Raw genomic sequence first — 21,096 nt, forward strand, 5'->3', positions numbered from 1 at the left:
TATCACCACGAATTAGAAAAGCATGCAGAGTGTATAGGCACATGAAATACGTTTTGATGAGCTTTGTAACTTATTTCATAACTAAATAATTGATGGCGGTTAAGTGCACGGCGATGAGCTTCATGCAAATTTCCACTAAATCTCAAGGGTAAGCTACTATTTTAATAATGCTGGTGACATGATGATCGGTGCTTGGCTGACAATGATCAAATATAAATGATCTGTCTGTTATCCATACATCATCATATAACCGTTCCAAAACCAGATTGGGCAAGTTTGCTATATTATTGCAACAGAAAGCCATCGGTAGAGTTGAAAATGTGATGGAAACCCATTTAACTTAAAAAAAAAATTATAATATATTTGATACATTTGAATTGAACCACAAAAATTATTTGTATTTGCGCTATGTCATCACATACAGCTTTTTATCCACAACAAGTCAGTTTGATGGAAACACCCCTATGGTGGGAAAATGTGGATGTTGTTTTTATGCAGATTTGAGGATATTTGCATGAAAATCTGTCGCCAATTGGATGGAAACTTGTTCTACACTTTGCACATCAAAGTGAATTTCGGCTCAGTTAAAAATACACTCAAGAAAAACGTTTTTATTTATCATAGTGATTCATGAGTAACATTAAAACAGAATAATAATCCCCTGAAATAAGTCAAGTTGGTTAAACTGATAACTAGAATAGCAGTGGAGAGATGTATTATAGATATTGAATGTGTAGGGGACCTATGAGAATGCTACAGACTTTATGGTCCAACAGAAAGATCCACTCACTCCAAATCCAGAGGTTGTGAGTTTAAATCCCTTCTATTTTATTTATTTTACCTTTATTTAACTAGGCAAGTCAGTTAAGAACAAATTCTTATTTTCAATGACGGCCTAGGAACAGTGGGGTAACTGCCTTGTTCAGGGGCAGAACAACAGATTTTTACCTTGTCAGTTCGGGGATTCGATCTTGCAACCTTTCGGTTACTAGTCCAAAGCTCTAACCACTAGGCTACCTGCCGCCCCGAAAAGTAAGTACTAAGTGATGTCAAATGTATACATACGGTCACTGGTTTTACCAGATTTTTGCAGAACATAGTCCCACTTACCATAAAACCCCCCCATATAATTTCATTACTTTACTTATAATGGTTTGGGAAACCTGGGACCATCATGCGATGTCCTAATGACTGTCCCAAGAATGTCTTGAAGATGTCCTCACATGGTCATCAACGACGTCCTGGTAACTTACAGGGAACTAGACAAAGTTCCCCGATTAGAATGTTCCCATCACACAACTTCCTAATGACTAGTAAAATGAAGGTCCTGAGAAAACCCTTAAAACAGTCTTGACAGTGACATCCTGGTAACTTACAGGAAACTACACAAAGGTACCCCAGAGAACGTTCCCTGTGTTTTGGGGTCACCACATATCCAGATTGGATGCATTTAAGATGCATTCGTTTTGTATTCATGAAGCTTCCCATGTCGGCACAGTTGACCAAGAAGGAATAACGCCATGTCAAGGAGGTCCGATAGTTTTTACAGTCTGCTGTAGCGCCGTAGAAAACTCGGATTTCTCTGCAATTTAGGTAAACTAATGACAACACCAACTACAGTGTGTGAGTGTATGTATATCTATAAATATATACTGTATTTATACTCCAGGCTCCGACATTGCTAGTCCAAATATTAAATATTTCTTAATATGATTTTTGTACTTTTAGATTTGTGTGTATTGTTGTGAATTGTTACAGTAGATATTACTGCACAAGCATTTCCCTATACCCGCAATAACATCTGCTTAATATGTGTATGCGACCAATAAAATGTGATTTTGTCACGTTCCTGACCTGTTTTCCTTGTTTTTGTATGTGTTTAGTTGGTCAGGGCGTGAGTTGGGGTGGGCATTCTATGTTATGTGTTTCTATGTTGGGTTAAATGTGTTGCCTGATATGGTTCTCAATTAGAGGCAGGTGTTTGACGTTTCCTCTGATTGAGAACCATATTAAGGTAGGCTGTTCTCACTGTTTGTTGGTGGGTGATTGTTCCTGTGTCTGTGTATGTCGCACCACACGGGACTGTTTCGTTTGTGTTCGTGTATGTGTTCGTTCCTGTTCGTGCGTTATGTTATCTCGTTCAGGTTTGTTCACATCGTTTCTTGTTTTGTAGCTTATTCAAGTGTATTTCGTGTCAGTGTTCGTCTTGTCAATTTAATTAAATCATTATGTCTACATACCTCGCTGCATGTTGGTCCGATCCTTGCTCCTCCTCGTCTGAGGAGGAGAACGACTTAGACGAACGTTACAGAATCACCCACCTACAAAGGATCAAGCAGCGGGGTAACGGGCAGCAGCGACAGCAGCAGCGGTACAAGGAGGAATGGACATGGGAGGAAATCCTAGACGGAGAAGGACCCTGGGCAGAGCCAGAGGAGTGTCGCCGCCCCAAAGCGGAGCTGGAGGCAGCGAAAGCGGAGAGGCGGCATTATGAGGCGCTAGCAAGGCAGAGCGGCTGGAAGCCCGAGAGGCTCACCCAAAAATTTCTTGGGGGGGGGCTAAAAGGGAGTGTAGCTGGGTCAAGTAGGAGACCTGAGCCAACTCCCCTTGCTTACCGTAAGGAGCCGGTCAGGGCGGAATTGGAGGTGAGCGACGCAGAGACAGTGAAGGAGTTAATGGGGAAATTGGAGGAGAGAGTTATGAGGGAGGTGCTGGTTTGGTGCATGAGGCACGACATCCGCCCGACTGAACGTGTCGGGGAGTTGATGTCACCGGGAACAGCTCTCCATACTCGTCCTGAGGTGCGTGCTAGCCGTCTGGTTAAGACTGTGCCAGCCTCACGCACCAGGCCTCCTGTGCGCCTTCCTAGCCCTGCACGTCCTCTGCCAGCTCGCCGCTACAGCTCTCCCAGCCGTGCTTCCAGTGGAGAGAGAGGGCGTCGTCCCGGGCAGGCACCGTGTTATGCGGTGGAGCGCACGGTGTCCCCGGTGCGTGTGCTTAGCCCGGTGCGCAACATCTCAGCTCCCCACATCTGCCGGGCTAGGGTGAAGATCCAGCCAGGGCGGATGGTGCCAGCCCTGCTCTCAAGACCTCCAGTGCGTCTCCAGAGCCCAGTTCCTCCTCCACGCACTAGCCCTATGGTGCGTGTCTTCAGCCCGGTACCACCAGTTCCGGCACCACGCACCAAGCCTCCTGTGCGTCTCCAGAGCCCTGTTCCTCCTCCACGCACTAGCACTATGGTGCGTGTCTCCTGCCCATTACCACCAGTGCCTACACCACGCACCAAGCCTCCTGTGCGTCTCCAGAGTCCTGTGCGTCCTGTTGCTGCTCCCCGCACTAGCCTGAAGGTGCGTGTCCTTAGCCCGGTACCTCCAGTTCCGGCACCACGCACCAGGCCTACAGTGCGCCTCAGCCGGCCAGAGTCTGCCATCTGCCCAGCGGCGCCTGAACTGCCCGTCTGCCCAACGCCGTCTGAGCTGTCCGTCTGCCATGCGCCGCCTGAACTGCCCGTCTGTCCTGAGCCTTCAAAGCCGCCCGTCTGTACTGAGCCTTCAAAGCCGCCCGTCTGTACTGAGCCTACAAAGCCGCCCGTCTGTACTGAGCCTTCAAAGCCGCCCATCTGTCCTGAGCCTTCAGAGCCGTCCGCCAGACAGGAGCCGCTAGAGCCGTCCGCCAGACAGGAGCCGCCAGAGCCTTCCGCCAGACAGGAGCAGCCAGAGCCTTCCGCCAGACAGGAGCAGCCAGAGCCTTCCGCCAGACAGGAGCAGCCAGAGCCTTCCGCCAGACAGGAGCAGCCAGAGCCTTACGCCAGCCATGAGCAGCCAGAGCCTTCCGCCAGCCATGAGCAGCCAGAGCCTTCCGCCAGCCATGAGCAGCCAGAGCCGCCAGCCAGCCATGAGCAGCCAGAGCCGCCAGCCAGCCATGAGCAGCCAGAGCCGCCAGCCAGCCATGAGCAGCCAGAGCCGCCAGCCAGCCATGAGCAGCCAGAGCCGCCAGCCAGCCATGAGCAGCCAGAGCCGCCAGCCAGCCATGAGCAGCCAGAGCCGCCAGCCAGCCATGAGCAGCCAGAGCCGCCAGCCAGCCATGAGCAGCCAAGCCGCCAGCCAGCCATGAGCAGCCAGAGCCGCCAGCCAGCCATGAGCAGCCAGAGCCGCCAGCCAGCCATGAGCAGCCAGAGCCGTCAGCCAGCCATAGCAGCCAGAGCCGTCAGCCAGCCATGAGCAGCCAGAGCCGTCAGCCAGCCATGAGCAGCCAGAGCCGTCAGCCAGCCATGAGCAGCCAGAGCCGTCAGCCAGCCATGAGCAGCCAGAGCCGTCAGCCAGCCATGAGCAGCCAGAGCCGTCAGCCAGCCATGAGCAGCCCCTCAGTCCGGAGCTGCCCCTCAGTCCGGTGTTGCCCCTCATTCCGGTGTTGCCCCTTAATCCAGTGGGGTTAATTTGGAGGGTGGCCATTTGGAGGAAGCTACGGAAGCGGGGTTTGACTATGGTGAGGTGGGGACCACGTCCGGAGCCGGAGCCGCCACCGTGGACAGATGCCCACCCAGACCCTCCCCTAGACTTTAGGTGGTGCGCCCGGAGTTCGCACCTTGAGGGGGGGGTTCTGTCACGTTCCTGACCTGTTTTCCTTGTTTTTGTATGTGTTTAGTTGGTCAGGGCGTGAGTTGGGGTGGGCATTCTATGTTATGTGTTTCTATGTTGGGTTAAATGTGTTGCCTGATATGGTTCTCAATTAGAGGCAGGTGTTTGACGTTTCCTCTGATTGAGAACCATATTAAGGTAGGCTGTTCTCACTGTTTGTTGGTGGGTGATTGTTCCTGTGTCTGTGTATGTCGCACCACACGGGACTGTTTCGTTTGTGTTCGTGTATGTGTTCGTTCCTGTTCGTGCGTTATGTTATCTCGTTCAGGTTTGTTCACATCGTTTCTTGTTTTGTAGCTTATTCAAGTGTATTTTGTGTCAGTGTTCGTCTTGTCAATTTAATTAAATCATTATGTCTACATACCTCGCTGCATGTTGGTCCGATCCTTGCTCCTCCTCGTCTGAGGAGGAGAACGACTTAGACGAACGTTACAGATTTGATTTGAGATTAATACTTATGCAATGACTGTATTTGAGGTATTTCATTTTTATGACTCTTTGACATTGGAGTATTTTGTGTAGATTTTTTACCCCAAAATATACTATTAAATCAATTTTAATCCCCTATTGTAACACAATAAAATGTGAAAAAATCAAAGGGGTCTGAATACATGTGGGTGTGTGCCTGCCTGCTTTCCTGCCTCTGTGTGCGACTATGTGCACACACATAAGTGTCCTTGTGTTTTTTGAAGTGTGTGTTCCCCTGTCTGAAAGTGCGAGTCTGTGTATGCGTATGCATGCAATAGATGGATGGAGGGAGAGAAAGATAGGTGCGAGATGTGGGGAAACGAGGTTGTGAGGGAGTCATTTGGAGGCAGTGGAGGGTGAATAAGCAGATAGGTGAATACTGATGAAAACTCATCTAGTGGCCACTCACTCACTCTTTACCCAAGATGCACCTGGGTGCATATCTTACCAGTGCACCCTGTGGACTATCTCGCCGTCTGTCTCTCTCTCCATTTCCCTCTCCAACCCCTCTCTCTCTCCATTTCCCTCTCCCACCCCTCTCTCTCCTTCTCTATATCCCTTTCCTCTGTCTGTCTCTCTCCCTCTAGCCTTTCTCTCCCCTTCTGTCATCCTCTTGCTCGCGCTCTCCTTTTCCCCCTCTCTCTCTCTTCTATTCACTCTACATCGCTCTCTTTCTCTCTCTCTCTCTCTCTCTCTCTCTCTCTCTCTCTCTCTCTCTCTCTCTCTCTCTCTCTCTCTCTCTCCCCTTTACTCTGTGTTTCTCTCTCAGTAGCTGTGTATCTAACAGATACATCTGGTACGTGTATCTACTAAATATGAGATAACAGCCCTAAAACTTCCTAGAAATGGAATGGCTGTTTTATGCCAATGGTCTTCAACCTTTTCTTGCCAAGGAACATTTAAAAAATAAAATGCATCACAAGGCATCTTTGAGAATGATCTACGGTATGCTTAATGAATACAACACAGCTTTGGTGAAACCCCTGTCTCAGAACTTTCGGAAATGAAGCTTCTCCCCCCAACCATGCCGTTCTGCTTGTGAAATGATTACTAACTTTACCCACTTCATATAAAAATAAAAAACTGCTGTTGGGTAAACTATATTTATTGGGTAAACTCCTAAAAAAAAAATGTATTATGATGATTATTACATGATAATTCTGCCAGCCCTACGCCAAACACATGTTCGCTAATAGCAGCTCTTTAGCTGATTACCCCATAATGACAACGCAAAAACAGGTTTTTAGAATTCTTTGCACATTTATTAAACATTTAAAACAGATACCTTATTTACATACAGTTGAAGTCCGAAGTTTACATACACCGTAGCCAAATACATTTAAACTCCGTTTTTCACAATTCCTGACATTTAATCCCAGTAAAAATTCCCTGTTTTAGGTCAGTTAGGATCCCCACTTTATTTTAAGAATGTGAAATGTCAGAATAGTAGCAGAGAGGGATTTATTTAAGCTTTTATTTCTTTCATCGCATTCCCAGTGGGTCAGAAGTGTACATACACTCAATTAGTATTTGGTAGCATTGCCTTTAAATTATTTAACTTGGGTCAAACGTTTCGGGTACCCTTCCACATGTTTCCCAGTATAAGTTTTCAGAAGCTTCTAAAGCCATGACATCATTTTCTGGAATTTTCCAATCTGTTTAAAGGCACAGTCAACTTAGTGTATGTAAACTTCTGACCCACTGGAATTGTGATATAGTGAATTATAAGTGAAATAATCTGTCTGTAAACAATTGTTGGAAAAATTACAAAGTCGATGACCTAACCGACTTGCCAAAACTATAGTTTGTTAACAAGAAATTTGTTGAGTGGTTGAAAAACGAGTTTTAATGACTCCAACCTAAGTGTATGTAAACTTCTGACTTCAACTGTAAGTATTCAGACCCTTTGCTATGAGACTTAAAATTGAGCTCAGGTGCATCCTGTTTCCATTGATCATCCTTGAAATGTTTCTACAACTTTGTTGTAGTTCACCTGTGGTAAATTCAATTGATTGGTCATGATTTGGAAAGTCACACACCTGTCAATATAAGGTCCCACATTTGACACTGCATGTCAGAGCAAAAACCAAGCCATGAAGTTGAAGGAATTGTCCGTAGAGCTCCGAGACAGGATTGTGTCGAGGCTCAGATCTGGCGAAGGGTACATACCACCAAGACTCTTCTTAGAGCTGGCCGCCCGGCCAAACTGAGCAAACAGGGGAGAAGGTCCTTGGTCAGGGAGGTTTTCCCTATCCACTGACAGAGCTTCAGAGTTCCTCTGTGGATAGGGAAAACCTTTCAGAAGGACAACCATCTCTGCAGCGCAAGGGGTCTGAATACTTTCCGAAGGTGTAAGTGTGATTTGCTCAATACTAGGAGTTGAGAAATAAAGTTCATATCATTAGTAAGAGGATATTGCCCTATTTTTTATACTGTAGGTAGGTATAAAAAATGATTTAGTCTGTTGTTACTAGAGATATTAATAAAAACATTTAAATTTAAAAAAGGTGTTTACTGGTACTCTATCTACACTGGGACTCTATCTACAGACCACACACACACAGTAATTCAAGCCCACACACTATATGTTTTGCTATCCTCCTGAGGACCTAAAGTCTATTTTGCATTCAAAATCAAAATTTTCCTAACCCTAACATACTGTCTAGACCGGGCATTCGCTTGCGCCATCTCGCAAATGTTGATTTGTACATCCACACCAGACGCGATCCAGACACGCAGGTTGAAATATCAAAACTCTGAACCAACTATATTAATTTGGGGACAGGTTGGAACTCAATAAACATTCATGGACATTTAGCTAGCTAGCTTGCTGTTGCTAGGTCATTTGTCCTGGGATATAAACATTGGGTTGTTATTTTACCTGAAATACACAAGGTCCTTTTGTCGGCGTCTTTGTAGAATTCTGACCCATTTTGAGTGTGAAGGAAAATTTTATGTTGGTGCTTTTCTAATAACCCATTCGACTGGGTTCATGCAAGTCACTGATTGATCGTGCCTGGGAGGTATCCTCACTATTAGTATCTGTAATTTGGCAGTAGGCCCAGAACATTGTTTTGAGAACTGAAAGGGGTGTCTCAGTTTCAAGGTCTCAGCTTGGTGAGAAGAGGCCACGTGAGGTATTGGTCGGTCACGTGCATGAACCAAAAGTGAATGATTTATTAATTATGAATAATGAATAATGTAAATCATGCAAATATAACTTGTCTGTGTAAGCAGTATATAAGAGTACTAATTGAACTGCCCCAACAGTCCCACTTCAGACCGATACTTTATGCATCTAAGTTTGACTGGAAGCTCTCCAGCTTGCTGATAATAAAGAATGATTCATATAATATTGACGTCAGGTGTCTCTCGTGGTAATTTCCACGATATGCGTCACACAAATTGTGTGTTCTCTACGCCGAAATCCACAGATAATAGGGTAAACTAATTGTTTCTAGTAATTTCTCCTCCTTCAGTAGTAGTCTACTTCTTTTTCTGTGTACTTTATATCTCGGTTTGCAACCAACATTAAGGTGCATTACCACCACCAACTGGACTGGAGTGTGGACCTCAGTTCATCCTTCAATCACCCATGTGGCTATATGCTCCTAAAAACCAATGCGGAGATGGGAGAGGCGGGACTTGCAGCGCGCCAAGCGTCAAAAATAGAACCAAGTTGTATTTTAGCGCCTGGCTACGCAGACGCTCGCAAGCAGTGTAGAGATTTTAGATGAAATGATTGAATAACATGTATGTGTACATTTAAGTTTCAACGCTCGCACACGCAACGTGAGTGGTGTGGTCAGCATGTAACTCCTAAACCTAACCACTAAGCTTAAAATAGCCTTTGTCCTAGTGGGGATGTGGGAAATGTCCCCACAAGAGGGAACCTTCACTGTTTTACTATCCTTGTGGGGACGTTTTCAATTTTCTACAATATTGGCTTCAATTCAACTGTATCATTAACTGGGGCTGGACATTTCACTGTTGAGGCTGGTGTGGTGGCATTTTTCTGCTTTACCAAATGAGGAGAGTTACAAACTACACACCAGTCAGGGTTATACTTAAATTCCACATTTAATAATAATAAGAGCTTTGCAATAGCCTTTTTTGACTTTCAATGATGCTTTATCTCTAATGAACCATTGAAAAGTGACTACAGAAAATTACAAAGATATTTTATAGCCAAGATACACCCCGCTCCATCTACATGACGAACCACAGATCTTAGGAACTCTTCACAAAGAGACTTTTACTTGAGAAAGGAGTATCCCTTAGCCAGATAGCATTCGCTATAAATTATCGCTCAGTTTGGTCTCTAAAACGAGGTTCTAATCTCGTTCCTGGTACTTCATAGCACAGAACCATTACCTCATCCAATCTAGAATGCTCTTTAGGTTTTATCACCCAAAGACATCGTAAATCTCCTCGGTCAGTGCTATCTCATAGAGGCCCATCCTCAGTGGAACACACACACAATACTCTATTCTGTCGAATAAAACAACCATTACAATGCAATACAAGCATTATAACATAATCTTGCAATTTTCCACGACACTGGTGTGTGTGCATGAGTACATGTGGGCTTCTAGTACTATCCTCGTGGCTACGGGAAATCCCCAAGAGGACAGATTGTTAAATGGATCTCTATAAAATGGAAATTGAATGTTATGCTTTTATCATTTAACCTTATGCATTGTCTTATAAGACCGCATTCACAGGCCATTTTGTACAACTCAGCATTGAAGTTATGGTGTGTGCCTATAGAGGTTGTCCCCGTATGCATGTGTGCCTGTGCGTACGCATAAACTTTTTAAATGCTTTCATCACTTAGCTTATGTCATTCCCCCCCAGATGAGAGAGGTCATTGCAATGAAATTCTTCAATTGGTTCGCTGCCCTGTTCTGAGAACAGTCACGAGATTAGTCAGTAGAATCAGTCTCAGTGAGTCACTGGGTCATACTGGTCTCAGATCAATGTGCCCTACTGTTTCTGTGCATGTCAGTGACTCAGGAAGTCACACACCTGCCTGATGAAAGCAGAATGACGCATCAGAGGCAACAATCACAGCTCACTCACTATTATGCACATACCCACGGACATACTCTCTCTCTCTCTGTCTGTCTCTCTCTGTCTCTCTCTCTCTCTCACCCCCCCATCCCCCGGGAATAACCTCTATAGGTACACACCATAACTTCAATGCTGAGTTGTACAAAATGGCCTGTGAATGCTGTCTTATAAGACAATGCTCAAGGTTAAATGTTAAACACACACACACAGCAGAATGTCTATCCACCACCTGATGGCAATATTTGCATGTGTGTGGATGGGTGAGAGGAAAAGAGAGTGGGAGAATGAAAGAGACAGCTCACACTCACTTAAATACACACTTTTGTGTTTAAGTGCTTTGAAAGTCTGGTCATGGCTCACATCAACACCATCATCCCGGAAACCCTAGACCCAAGTTCATCACTAAGCTAAGGACCCTGGGACTAAACACCTCCATCTGCAACTGGATCCTGGACTTCCTGACAGGCCGCCCCCAGGTGGTAAGGGTAGGCAACAACACATCTGCCACGCTGATCCTCAACACAGGGGCCCCCTCGGCTGCATGCTTAGTCCCCTCCTGTACTCCCTGTTCACCCACGACTGCGTGGCCAAGCAAGAGTCCAACACCATCATTACGCTTGCTGACGACACAACTGTGGTAGGCCTGACCACCGACAAAGATGAGACAGCCTATAGGGAGGAGGTCAGAGACCTGGCATTGTGGTGCCAGGACAAGAACCTCTACCTCAACAAGAGCAAAAAGTACGATCTTTGTCCCCATGTGCAGTTGCAAACCGTAGTCTGGCTTTTTTATGGCAGTTTTGGAGCAGTGGCTTCTTCCTTGCTGAGCGGCTTTTCATGTTATGTCGATATAGGAATGTGAAATGTCAGAATAGTAGCAGAGAGAATGATTTATTTCAGCTTTAATTTTTTTCATCACATTCCCATTGGGATAGAAGTGTACATGCACTCATTTAGTTTTTGGTAGCATTGCCTTTCAATTGTTTAACTTGGGTCAAACGTTTTGGGTAGCCTTCCACAATAAGTTGGGCGAATTTTGGCCCATTCCTCCAGACAGAGTTGGTGTAACTGAGTCAGGTGTGTAGGCCTCCTTGCTTGCACATGCCTTTTCAGTTCTGCCCACAAATTTTCTATAGGATTGAGGTCAGGGCTTTGTGATGGCCACTCCAATACCTTGACTTGGTTGTCCTTAAGCCATTTTGCCACAACTTTGGAAGTATGCTTGGGGTCATTGTCCATTTGGAAGACCCATTTGCGACCAAGCTTTAACATCCTGACTGATGTCTTGAGATGTTGCTTCAATATATCCACATAATTTTCCTACCTCATGATGCCATCTATTTTGTGAAGTGCACCAGTCCCTCCTACAGCAAAGCACCCCCACAACATGATGCTGCCACCCCCGTGCTTTACGGTTGGGATGGTGTTCTTCGGCTTGCAAGCATCCCCCTTTTACCTCCAAACATAACGATGGTCATTATGGCCAAACAGTTCTATTTTTGTTTTATCAAACCAGAGGACATTTTTCCAAAAAGTACGATCTTTGTCCCCATGTGCAGTTGCAAACCGTAGTCTGGCTTTTTTATGGCAGTTTTGGAGCAGTGGCTTCTTCCTTGCTGAGCGGCTTTTCATGTTATGTCGATATAGGACTCGTTTTACTGTGGATATAGATACTTTGTACCTGTTTCCTCCAGCATCTTCACATGGTCTTTTGCTGTTCTGTGATTGATTTGCACTTTTCGCACCAAAGTACGTTCATCTCTAGGAGACAGAACACGTCTCCTTCCTGAGCGCTATGACGGCTGCGTGGTCCCATGGTGTTTATACTTGAGTACTATTGTTTGTAAAAATGAACGTGGTACCTTCAGGCATTTGTAAATTGCTCCCAAGAATGAACCAGACTTGTGGAGGTAAAAAAAAAATCTGAGGTCTTGGCTGATTTCTTTTGATTTTCCCATGTTGTCAAGCAAAGAGGCATTGAGTTTGAAGGTAGGCCTTGTAATACATCCACAGGTACACCTCCAATTGACTAAAATTATGTCAATTAGCATTTCAGAAGCTTCTAAAGTCATGACATAATTTTCTGTAATTTTCCAAACTGTTTAAAGGCACAGTCAACTTAGTGTACATGAACTTCTGACCCACTGGAATTGTGAAATAATCTGTCTGTAAACAATTGTTGGAAAAATGACTTGTGTCATGCACAGAGTAGATGTCCTAACTGACTTGCCAAAACTATAGTTTGTTTACAAGAAATGTGTGGAGTGGTTGAAACACTTAGGTTGGAGTCATTAAAAATAGTTTATGTAAACCTCCGACTTCAACTGTATATACTAGGCGTGTCGCCCAAGTCCTACCACACGAGAAGCGTTACTGGAGCACCAAGTCTAGGTCCAAAAGGCTCCTTAACAGCTTCTACCCCCAAGCCATAAGATTGCTGAACAATTTATCAAATGGCGACCTGGACTATTTGCATTGACCCCACCCCCTTTAGTTTTTTACACTGCTGCGACTCGCTAAGCTGTACCCCCGCACATTGACTCGGTACAGGTACCCCCTGTATATAGCCTCAGTATTGTTATTTTCATTAGTTTTTTTATTTTCATTTTTTACTTTAGCTTATTTAGTAAATATTTTCTTAACTCTATTCTCTTAAAACTGCATTGTTGGTTAAGGGATTTAAAGTAAGTATTTCACGGTAAGGTCTGTTGTATTCGGCACATTCGGCGTATGTGACAAATACATTTGATTTAATTTGATTTTGTTCTCTAGTCTTTCTATTTCTCATTCATTCACTCTCACCCCCTCACCCCCTTCCACACCAGCATCCCACCTCTCTTCCAGCATCCCACCTCTCTTCTCTCCCCCCTCAGCAGGCCTGTAATGAATGTTAGCCATATCTTTTTGCCCCTCTCTCTCTCTCTACTTATCTCTCTCTATCTTACTATCTTACTCTGTCTCTCCACTCCTCCACTCCCCCTCTCCCCCAGCAGGTCCTCTCACGTGACCACCTGACCGGTCACCCTCTCTTTCCCCCTGTCTCTACCCATCTTTCTCTCCCTCCTCCCACTCATCCCCATTCTCTATTCCTCTCTCTCGCTCTCTCCATCCTTTCCTCCATTTCTCAGCGAGATTTCTAATGAGTTGTTAGATAGCATATCTCCTTCCCTTATGCAAGCCCTGACCTTTCACACTTTCACTCTCTACCCCAACCATCCCCGCTCTCACACCTCTCTCTCCCTCCTTTAATGAGTTATTGCATACCTCCTTCCCTGACGCGAGTGTTCAACCTCTCACCCTCTTACCCTTTCTCTCTCTTGGTTTCTACCCATCTCTCTCTCCCTCCTCCCATCTCTCTCCCGCCTCGCCTCTCTTCCTTCCACACCTCTCTCTTTCTCTCTTTCTCTCTCGGTGGGAATCTAATGAGTTGTAACTCCTCCTTCACTCGAACGCTCTACCCCTCGACCTCTCTCTCATAAACCCATAGTTCTGTGGCATCGTAACCCTCACAATGACAAAGGCCCTGGTCCTGGAGTGTGGGGCCAGAAAGAGAGGACTGTAACCATTGAATTTTTATTTATTTAGCAGATGCTCTTATCCAGAGCGACTTAAAGTAGTGAGTGCATACATTTTCATACTTTTTCATGTTGGGAGGGAGAGAAGGATGGAGGATGAATGCTTCAGCTCAGCCAAGGAAAGAGTGTGTACCTCTGTAGAGATGGTGTAACGAGAGGGTGGGGGAGAAGAGAAACGGGTTTTAATGTACAGAGAGAGGTGAGAAGGTATAAAGAAGAGTGGGGGGAGATGAGAGGGAGTACTCTTCTGTTGTGTTGTAATAGGCAAGGAAGAGAGAGACGAAGGAGATGTGTCTTCGAGTTGAGGGATCGGTGTTCAGTCTGAACAGAGGTTCCCATTGTCACTTTTTTACTTCAGTGTGTGCATGCATGGGTGGCTGACTGTGTATTTTATTGGATTATGTTTCGTATGAGGACAAAACAAGACCATACATCATGTTCTTATACTCCAGGAAAATGTATGTATTTTTGATCTTGTGATTGGTTAAATGTTATCTTCTGTCTTTGTGATGACTAGCTGTTAAAACATTGTGGTGGAAAGTGCTTCAAAGCATTACAATTAAACGCCTGTAAAATAATCTCATTCCAGACCTTGTTTTGACCCAAAAATATTTGTTCTTGTAACCCACTTGGTGACTTTGTGAAATTGACTCCAATGTATTAATCTGACAATTATGTTAAATTTAAATTCAGCGCTCAAGGGTATGTGTGCAATTATATGTCATTCAGATTTAATTTCAGAGCACACTGGCTAAGTTTAGCCTCCGTTCTAGGTCGTTGTAACTTGCTACACTCTACTTTATACTTCCTTTTTACCCAATTCTAAATTGACCCCCTAAGCATTTCTAATAAATCTGAAAGGGCAAGGTAGTTACTACCACATTTCTAAAACCTGTTCAATCCCTTCATATCTTCACAAAGGGCCAGGGGATAGTAGCTAAGGACTATTTTGAAATTGGGAACCCAAGTAGTGTTCCATAGGCTCAAGACATGATTAAACATTTTGAAACAGACAAGGTACTACCTGAACAACCTTTGGCGATATTTGATGATGTCACACGTTGTAATTGAGTTGTATATCCTCTCTCCTCAGGTAAGATGTTCAAGTCCTTGGACCTGTCGCTGATTGTGGAGTTTATGCTAATGTTCTACAAGGACAAGCCCATTGACTGGCTGCTGGACCACATCATGTGGGTCAAGGTGTGCAACCCAGAGAAGGACGCGGTAAGTCTGGTAACCACTGTCCTAAAACAAGTTTTTCTTTGGACTCAGTCATGTTAGATCAGTGAGTACTTCAAGGGAGGGAGGAAAGAAGGATGGATTACAGATTATCCAAGCAGGGAGCAACAGGTTACTGCAAAAATAAATTAAACGATTTAGTAAATGAGGGATACAAAGGCTGCGTTGACACAGGCAGCCCAATTCTGATATTCTTTTCGCTAAGCTGATCTGATTGGTAAAAAGACCAATTAGTGAAAACAATATCAGAATTGGTCTCTCTGTGTAAACGCAGCCAAAGTATATTGAAAATAGGTGCTTCCACACAGGTGGTGTTCCTGAGTTAATTAAGCAATTAACATCCCATCATGGTTGCGGTCATTATAAAAAATACCTATTTCACCAATATTTTGGCTACCACGGCTAAAAGAAGAGATCTCTGTGAATTTGAAAGAGTGTTCTCAAAGGAGCATGGGTGATTTAAACGATGTGTTTGTGTGTGTGTGTCACCAGATCTCAACCCAATTGAACACTTATGAGACGGCGTTTTCCATCAACAAAACACCAAATTATAGAATTTCTCATGGAAGAATGGTGTTCGCATCCCAGACACTTGTAGAATCTATGCCAAGGTGCATTGAAGCTGTTTTGGTGGCAACATTGTTGCCAATCACCCTATTAAGACACCTGATGTTGGGGTTTCCTTTATTTTGGCAGTTACCTGTACATACACTACATGACCCAAAGTATGTGGACGTCGAACATCTCATTCCAAAATCATGGGCATTAATATGGAGTTGGTCCTTCCTGCTGCTATAACAGCCTCCACTCTTCTTGGAAGGTTTTCCACTAGATGTTGGAAACTTGTTGCGGGGACTTGCTTCCATTCAGCCACGAGCATTAGTGAGGTCGGGCACTGATGTTGACGATTAGGCCTGGAGTTCAGGTCAGAGCTCTGTGAAGGTCAGTCTAGTTCTTCCACACCGGCCCATTTCTGTATAGACCTCGCTTTGTGCACGGGGGCAATGTCATGTTGAAACAGGAAAGGCCCTTCCCCAAACTGTTGCCACAAAGTTGGAAGCACAGAATCGCCAAGAATGTCATTGTATGCTGTAGCGTTAAGATTTCCCTTCACTGGAATTAAGGAGCCTGAACCACGAAAAACAGCCCCAGACCATTATCCCTCCTCCACAAACTTTACAGTTGGCACTATGCATTGGGGCAGGTCGCGTTCTCCTGGCATCCTCCAAATCCAGATTCGTCCATCGGACTGCCAGATGGTGAAGCGTGATTCATCACTCCAGAGAATGCGTTTCCACTGCTCCAGAGTCCAATGGCGGCGACCTTAACACCACTCTAGCCAACGCTTGGCATTGCTCATGGTGATCTTAGGCTTGTGTGCAGCTGCGCGGCCATGGAAACCCATTTCTTGAAGCTCCTGACAAAGTTATTGTGCTGACGTATTTGTATTTATTATTAATCCCCATTAGCTGCTGCCAAGAGGTTGCTTCCAGAGGCAGTTGGGAACTCTGTAGTGACTTGTTGCAACCGAGGACAAACGATTATTGCGAGCTTCAGCACTCGGCAGTCTCGTTACGTGAGCTTGTTTGGCTTCACGACTGAGCCATTGTTGCTCCTAGATGTTTCCACAATAACAGTACTTACAGTTGACCGGGGCAGCTCTAGCAGGGCAGAAGTTTGACGAACTGACTGGTTGGAAAGGTGGCATCCTATGACGGTGCCACGTAAAAAGACTCAGAGCTCTTCAGTAAGGCCATTCTACTGCTAACGTTTGTCTATGGAGATAGCATTTCTGTGTGCTCGATTTTATACACCTGTCAGTAATGGGTGTGGCTGAAATAGCCGAATCCACTAATTTGAAGGGGTATCCACATGCTTTTGGCCATGTATTGTATAAATACTATGCCTTTCAATTGCACTTGCCAAAATGGTCTCAGTCTCAGAAAATTGTGGAACTCCCACACACTCCTACTCTCTTTCTCTCTCCCTGCTCCTCTCTCTTTCTCAACTCTCCCGTCTGCCACACACACAGAAACACTGCGACAGGCAGAAGGCCAACCTGAGGATTCGCTTCAAGCCCTCGCTCTTCCAGCATGTGGGCACCCACTCCTCCCTGGCCGGAAAGATCCAGAAACTCAAGGTATGTACGTCGCGAGCATTGTCTGTTTCCGTATCCCACTGACTCGCTAGCCAATCAATACATTTTGTATACTCTAGCATCCTTTCACTGTGCATGTCAGCTTATCTTATCTGTATATGTTTAAATGTTAGCGTTCAAGTCTCTGAGCACTGCAGCACTGATACATTTCAAGTCACCACACAGATTCCAGATTTTTTACTACAAAGTAAAGAATACTGTGTTTAATGTCTCTGATTGTTAAGATCAGTGGATATCAGCCTGAAGACTGCTACTGCAATCTAACCCAATCAATTCACTATCAATACGCCCAGCGCTTTCTCAATTTAGAGATTCTCCACCTAGCAGGCCTGGCCTCCACCACTGAAATGAATAGTATTTTATCAGTGCTTACAACTCTCACGCAATGAGCGTGAGACACTCATTTGACCCTCTTCACACCTTTCTCCACATTTCTCACGCATTGGAAAAAGTAACGCTTTTATTTTTGAATTAATCCAGTGTATATTCAGTGCGTTAACTATTTTAACTTTTCAACTGTGCCTTCAAATTGTTTTGAAATTGGAGCATATGCGCCTGCAGATCTACATAACAAGCATTGTAACTGAGGCTGCTTCACAAGGGAGATCCATAATTTTTCTTTCACATCAGATTGAAGCGTGTGATTGGTTTAGTAAGGGTAAGGGACCAAGGCGATTGGATGCGTGTTTGTAAAGAAATGCCCTTCATGATTTGTTCTTTGTGCTGATCAAAGTTTATGAACTTTTTCCATATTTTGTTATGTTACAGCCTTATTCTAAAATGGATTCAAAAATATAATATCCTCAGCAATCTACACACAATACCCCATAACAACAAAACAAAAACAGGTTTGTAGAAATTTTTGCAAATGTATTAAAAATAACAAGAAGAAATATCTTATTTACATAAGTATTCAGACCCTTTGCTATGAGGATCGAAAATGAGCTCGGGTGCATCTTGTTTCCATTGATCATCCTTGAGATGTTTCTTCAACTTGTTTGGAGTCCACCTGTGGTAAATTCAATTGATTGGACTTGATTTGGAAAGGCACACACCTGTTTATATAAGGTCCCACAGTTGACAGTGCATGTCTGAATGAAAACCAAGCCAGGATTGTGTCGAGGCATAGATCTGGGAAAGGGTACCAAAATATTTCTGCAGCATTGAAGGTCCCCAAGAACACATTGGCCTCCATCATTCTGCAGCGATACGCCATCCCATCTGGTTTGCGCTTAGTAGGACAATCATTTGTTTTTCAACAGGACAATGACCCAAAACACACCTCCAGGCTGTGTAAGGGCTATTTTACCAAGAAGGAGAGTAATGGGAGTGCTGCATCAGATGACCTGGCCTCCACAATCACCCGACCTCAACCCAATTGAGATGGTTTGGGGTGAATTGGACCGCAGAGTGAAGGAAAAGCAGCCAACAAGTGCTCAGCATATGTGGGAACTCCTTCAAGACTGTTGGAAAAGCATTCCTCATGAAGCTGGTTGAGAGAATGCCAAGTGTATGCAAAGCTGTCAAGGCAAAGGGTGACTACTTTGAAGAATCTAAAATATATTTTGATTTGTTTAACACTTTTTTTTTATTACTACATGATTCCATATGTGTTATTTTATAGTTTTGATGTCTTCACAATTATTCTACAATGTAGAAAATTGTCAAATAAAGAAAAACCCTTGAATGAGTAGGTGTGTCCAAACTTTTGACTGGTACTGTGTGTGTGTGTGTGTGTGTGCGCGTGTGTGTACACAGTTGAAGTCGGAAGTTTACATACACCTTAGCCAAATACATTTAAACTCAGTTTTTCACAATTGCTGACAATTAATCCGAGTAAAAATTCCCTGTCTTAGATCAGTTAGGATCCCCACTTTATTTTAAGAATGTGAAATGTCAGAATAATAGTAGAGAGAATGATTTATTTCAGCTTTTATTTCTTTCATCACATTCCCAGTGGGTCAGAAGTTTACATACACTCAATTAGTATTTGGTGGCATTGCCTTTAAATTGTTTAACTTGGGTCAAGCGTTTCGGGTAGCCTTCCACAATCTTCCCACAATAAGTTGGGTGAATTCTGGCCCATTCTGACAGAGCTGGTGTAACTGAGTCAGGTTTGTAGGCCTCCTTGCTCGCACATGCTTTTTCGGGTCTGCCAAAAAAAGGGATTTGTGGGCTTTGTGATGGCCACTCCAATACCTTGACTTTGTTGTCCTTAAGCCATTTTACCACAACTTTGGAAGTATGCTTGGGGTCGTTGTCCATTTGGAAGACCCATTTGCGACCAAGCTTTAACTTCCTGACTGATGTTTTGAGATGTTGCTTCAATATATCCACATAATTTTCTTCCCTCATAATGCCATCTATTTTGTGAAGTGCACCAGCCCCTCCTGCAGCAAAGCACCCCCACAACATGACGCTGCCACCCCCGTGCTTCACAGTTGGGATGGTGTTCTTCGGCTTGCAAGCCTCCCCATTTTTCCTCCAAACATAACAATGGTCATTATGGTCAAACAGTTCTATTTTTGTTTCATCAGACCAGAGGACATTTCTCCAAAAAGTACGATCTTTGTCCCCATGTGCAGTTGCAAACAGTAGTCTGGCTTTTTTTATGGTGGTTTTGGAGCAGTGGCTTCTTCCTTGCTGAGCGGCCTTTCAGGTTATGTCATTATAGGACACGTTTTATTGTGGATATAAATACTTTTGTACCTGTTTCCTCCAGCATCTTCACAAGGTCCTTTGCTGTTGTTCTGAGATTGATTTGCATTTTTCGCACCAAAGTACGGACATTGCAATTTATTGCCCTGGCCACATCTGCAGTCCTCATGCCTACTTGCAGGTTTCCTAAGTCACGTTCACGCAGATGAGCAGGGACCCTGGGCATCTTTATTTTGGTATTTTTCAGAGTCAGTAGAAAGGCCTCTTTAGTATCTTAAGTTTTCATAACTGTGACCTTAATTGCCTACCGTCTGTAAGCTGTTAGTGTCTTAACGACCGTTCCACAGGTGCATGTTCATTTATTGTTTATGGTTCATTGAACAAGCATGGGAAACCGTGTTTAAACCCTTTACAATGAAGATCTGTGAAGTGCTGTGAAGAGCTTAATTAAATAGTACCTGCAAAACACCAGTCTCACCGTCAACAGTGAAGAGGCGACTCCGGGATTCTGGGCTTCTAGGCAGAATTCCTCTGTCCAGTGTCTGTGTTATTTTGCCCATCTTAATCTTTTATTTTTATTGGCCAGTCTGAGATATGGCTTTTTCTTTACAACTCTGCCTAGAAGGCCAGCGTCCCAGAGTCACCTCTTCACTGTTAACATTGAGACTTTGTGTTTTGCGGGTACTATTTAATGAAGCTGCCAGTTGAGAACTTGTGAGGCGTCTGTTTCTCAAACTAGACACTCTAATGTACTTGTCCTCTTACTCAGTACCTGGGCCTCCCACACCTCTTTCTATTCTGGTTAGAGCCAGTTTGCGCTGTTCTGTGAAGGGAGTAGTACACAGCATTGTACGAGATCTTCAGTTTCTTGACAATTTCTCACATGTTAAAGTCTTAATTTCTCGGAACAAGAATAGACTGACAAGTTTCAGAAGAAAGTTCTTTGTTTCTGGCCATTTTGAGCCTGTAATCGAACCCACAAATACTGATGCTCCAGATACTCAACTAGTCTAAAGAAGGCCAGTTTTATTGCTTCTTTAATCAAAACAACAGTTTTCAGCTGTGCTAACATAATTGCAAAAGGGTTTTCTAATGACCAATTAGCCTTTTAAAATGATAAACTTGGATTAGCTAACACAACATGCCATTGGAACACAGGAGTCATGGTTGCTGATAATGGGCCAATGTAGATATTCCATTAAAAATCAGCCGTTTCCAGCTACAATAGTCATTTACAACATTAACACTGTATTTCTGATCAATTTGATGTTATTTTAATGGACAAAAA

At 44.1% G+C, this 21,096-nt stretch overlaps 1 protein-coding gene across 1 annotated transcript in view; it reads left to right on the forward strand.

The window, feature by feature from the left end:
• The window catches only part of mgat4b (alpha-1,3-mannosyl-glycoprotein 4-beta-N-acetylglucosaminyltransferase B), a 220,767-nt gene that overhangs the window by 177,694 nt on the left and 21,977 nt on the right, over positions 1-21,096 (forward strand). Inside the window, exons 9-10 of the mRNA XM_039012084.1 lie at positions 14,847-14,977; positions 17,025-17,132. Of these exons, the coding sequence (XP_038868012.1) occupies positions 14,847-14,977; positions 17,025-17,132 (239 nt within the window). The remainder of the gene's footprint in view (positions 1-14,846; positions 14,978-17,024; positions 17,133-21,096) is intronic.

Source organism: Salvelinus namaycush, chromosome 17 (assembly GCF_016432855.1).
Source record: "Salvelinus namaycush isolate Seneca chromosome 17, SaNama_1.0, whole genome shotgun sequence".
In the NCBI taxonomy this organism is placed as follows: Eukaryota; Metazoa; Chordata; class Actinopteri; order Salmoniformes; family Salmonidae; genus Salvelinus; species Salvelinus namaycush.